Source organism: Formica exsecta, unplaced genomic scaffold, assembly GCF_003651465.1.
Source record: "Formica exsecta isolate Colony F162 unplaced genomic scaffold, ASM365146v1 scaffold160, whole genome shotgun sequence".
Lineage (NCBI taxonomy): Eukaryota > Metazoa > Arthropoda > Insecta > Hymenoptera > Formicidae > Formica > Formica exsecta.
In genome coordinates this window covers 524,569-527,932 of record NW_021848923.1, presented here as the reverse complement: position 1 = coordinate 527,932, position 3,364 = coordinate 524,569, and the positions used below count along the sequence as shown (strand labels likewise).

Below are 3,364 nucleotides of genomic sequence, written 5' to 3'. Positions count from 1 at the left end.
TATAATATATATTTATTTATATGTATATTAATTGTAACATAAATTGTAGAAAGTGCAGAAATAAAATGTGTTTCAAACAAAAATAAATAATAATATAAATGACGCAGAGGTAATGTACTTAATAAACTATGAAACAGAAATAAAAAAAATAATGAGCGAGCACAGCGTTAAAGCGTTTGCTCTAAAAAGGGTGTGGAAAAGAAAGTACATACTCCGCTTTACCGCGTAAATTGAAACCTGAGCGTAAAACAGGAACCACGTAAATAAAAAGCGCCCGGCGCAAATTGAAGGATTTGCGAACGCATAAAAGTGGAACAACACCGAAGAAAATTTACGCTAGAACGTGAAGTGAAAAATGGGCATTTAGAGAGAAATAAAGTCTGATTTTTTTAAATCAGTGACATCCTACGCATTTGTTATATTTCTAATGTATGAAACAGTTATTTTGCGTATATTTTAAAGTAAAAGCATAATTATATTATCATAATAATATGATGTAATGAATATAATAGTAATAAATTGTGTGTGCGCGCGCGCGTAAAATATAATTATCTGAAGCTAAACTAATTATCTAAACTAACTAACTAAATTGTAAATTAAAACGAAAACTTTAACGAAAATAAAATAAATACAAAAACATATTCGGAAAAGGTAGAAGGAGCATAAAGGGGGTGAAAAGGGAGTTAAAGTGGATTGATGGAGTTGAGGAGAATGTGTAAAGAGTAGGCTAGAGGAAAGTGGAGAATGCCTCTGCTTAAGACAGAGATAAATGGAGAAGTATCGTCGGCGAGATCAAAGTTCATGGTAGATAAAAAGATTACCAAAGCAATAATCCCGTGTAAAATAATGTTAAAATATAATTATATTAAAATGATTAAAATTCTGATAAATTATACATTTGATAATTTTCGTTTGTACATTAAATGTTGGAATTTCAAAACCATTAAAATATAATTGAGAAAGAGAAAGAGATAGAGAGAAAGAGGAAAGGAGAGAGAGAAAGGGCAAAATATTATTCAATTAAATAGTATATTAAAAATAGCATTAAAAATAATATTAAATAACAATATGGATTAAGAACATTGTTTTCGAGCATCAAATTAATTTAATCTTTCATTTTTAATAGTGATCAAAATTTTTACAAGTAAAATTCGATTGATATTATTTCCAAGAAATATATATATGTATTTGTTACTAAACATGATTTAGATATGTGTATTTCTTTTATAAATAAATAAATTATTTTATTGATAGATGTAGAATAACGTAATAAATACATACACGGTGATACACCCACATACATGCACATACACACGAAATACATGTTACATAATAACTAATACTCGACATAATATAATCATTGCTCTAAAAAAAAAAAAAAAAAAAAAAAAAAAAATACTTACAGTAAATTACCATGGAAGCGTTTGCCGCCTTCTCGTCCTCAAATGTCGATATCACGCACGTGTAATCGCCCGTTAGATCGATTCCCGGCTTATCCAGCTTCATGGCTCGATACTCGGTGAAAGGATCATCGCTTGCCTTATATGTCAGATCGATGTATTTCGCGGCTGGCTCATCAGCTAAGGGATTCCTGCCGTGAATCCATTGGTAGACCACTTGGTCGACGTTGAAGAACCACTTGACCACTAACCCTTGGCTCGAGGTGTTCTCCAGAGCGTAGTCGCAGTCGAGGATCACGTGATTGACGTCGCCGACCTTTATAGCGGAGGGAACATTGATGCTCTTGATGACAAGTTGTTGGGATTCTGCAATAAGATATCGAAATGGGATTTATTTGAGCTTTCTTTCGATGCATAACAACAATTTGTTTCATTGTCTTGTATAGGTTCTTGTTTTGTTCTGATATTGAGAGAAACTTGCCTAAGGATTCTTGAGAGATATTAATTGTCTTGCAGAGAATATATACCTTCATGCACTCAAGAATAATATTGTGCAGGAATTATATATGTATTTGTATATTCTAATAATATATAATATAACAATTCCTATTTTTTTATTATTAAAAACAAACATATTAAAAATATATAACATATTTCTTACAAAAAATATATATATTTATATATTCTTAAAAAATGATTTACAAAAGAATAATAATTATAAAACAAATTATCTCTGTATAATCAATGTATAATTATAATTAATATCGTATAGTAGTTGCGATAAACGGGAATAAATGTGGTACGAATGTCGTCATTACTGTAATAATACGATAATACGGTTTTGCATTTCCTGGACGCAGTTTTGCCTGGTCAACACAGAGGCTGGACGCGGTGTATAACCATGGGGTAAATCCGACCCCTAGTATTACACGTGGATATGTGTATAGAGAAATGCACACAACACCGGTAACGAGCGAATAGCGAATAAACATTGCGGGTACACAACGAGAGCGCCGTTAAATAATCACGTTAATTGTAGCGGATTCTCTGCTCTCTGTAATGCAACTGCAATTGCCTGCAATAGTACGCCTGTTCTACTCTGTAAACGATATCGACCAGGCCACTTAACGGAATTATCCAATTCTCGCATGCGACGACTAATTGATCAACTTATTTCCAAAGATTGTCTTCAACTCTTCAATTTCTCGAAAACATAAAAATTGTGTGTCAATAAGCTTTCTATTATGTTTTTTTTTTTTTAATATTATATTTATATACCTATATATAAAAAATATAATATTTGACACTCACACACATATGTATATATAATCTCGATTTTTTAAATACTTTAAAGCTTCTTTATTTGAGTTTCTAATTTTATCCGAGTTTCGTCTATGAACAGATTTTTATATAAATTTAACAAACCACCTAACGAGACTATTTGAGCGTTATAACATTATTCAATTGCTCCAACTTAATTGCTGCATTCGTGAAATTTTCCATTTAGTTTAAGCTGATTTTTCCGACTGATGACCAAGCTTTTTGCTCGGTGCGCATAAAAATTTGCACTTTGAACTTAAACCTGAGAAGCGAAAATGCACGCAGCTTTAAATACGCGTGTGAATTTCAAAAGAGGAAGGAAGAGAACCTTATGTATGCATACAGTTCTACAACCAAATAAGCAAGTGACCCACTTTGAACCTCCTTTGTAGATCAGTTTCAAATGCTGCTTTATACGCATTTTCGCAACTCGCTTTTTTACCCCTTTCAACTCCGACTGTTCATAAAATGTAGTGTGTAAGAAATATATGCATATGTATGATTTATTTTCATTACAATCGTTTATCAATTATTTATATTATCCTTTGCATGGAGCTAAAAAAATCGTTGCTTTATTTATTTAACTATGCAATACATATACACACAAAGAGTTATATATACATATAAATGATTTTTATATATAT

The 3,364-nt window shown here is 31.2% G+C and overlaps 1 protein-coding gene across 2 annotated transcripts in view; it reads right to left on the bottom strand.

The window, feature by feature from the left end:
- LOC115233152 overlaps positions 1–3,364 on the bottom strand; it is a 9,617-nt gene that overhangs the window by 3,211 nt on the left and 3,042 nt on the right. For both annotated transcript variants that reach the window (XM_029803438.1, XM_029803435.1), the window contains exon 2: positions 1,404–1,766. In XM_029803438.1, the coding sequence (XP_029659298.1) occupies positions 1,404–1,766 (363 nt within the window). The remainder of the gene's footprint in view (positions 1–1,403; positions 1,767–3,364) is intronic.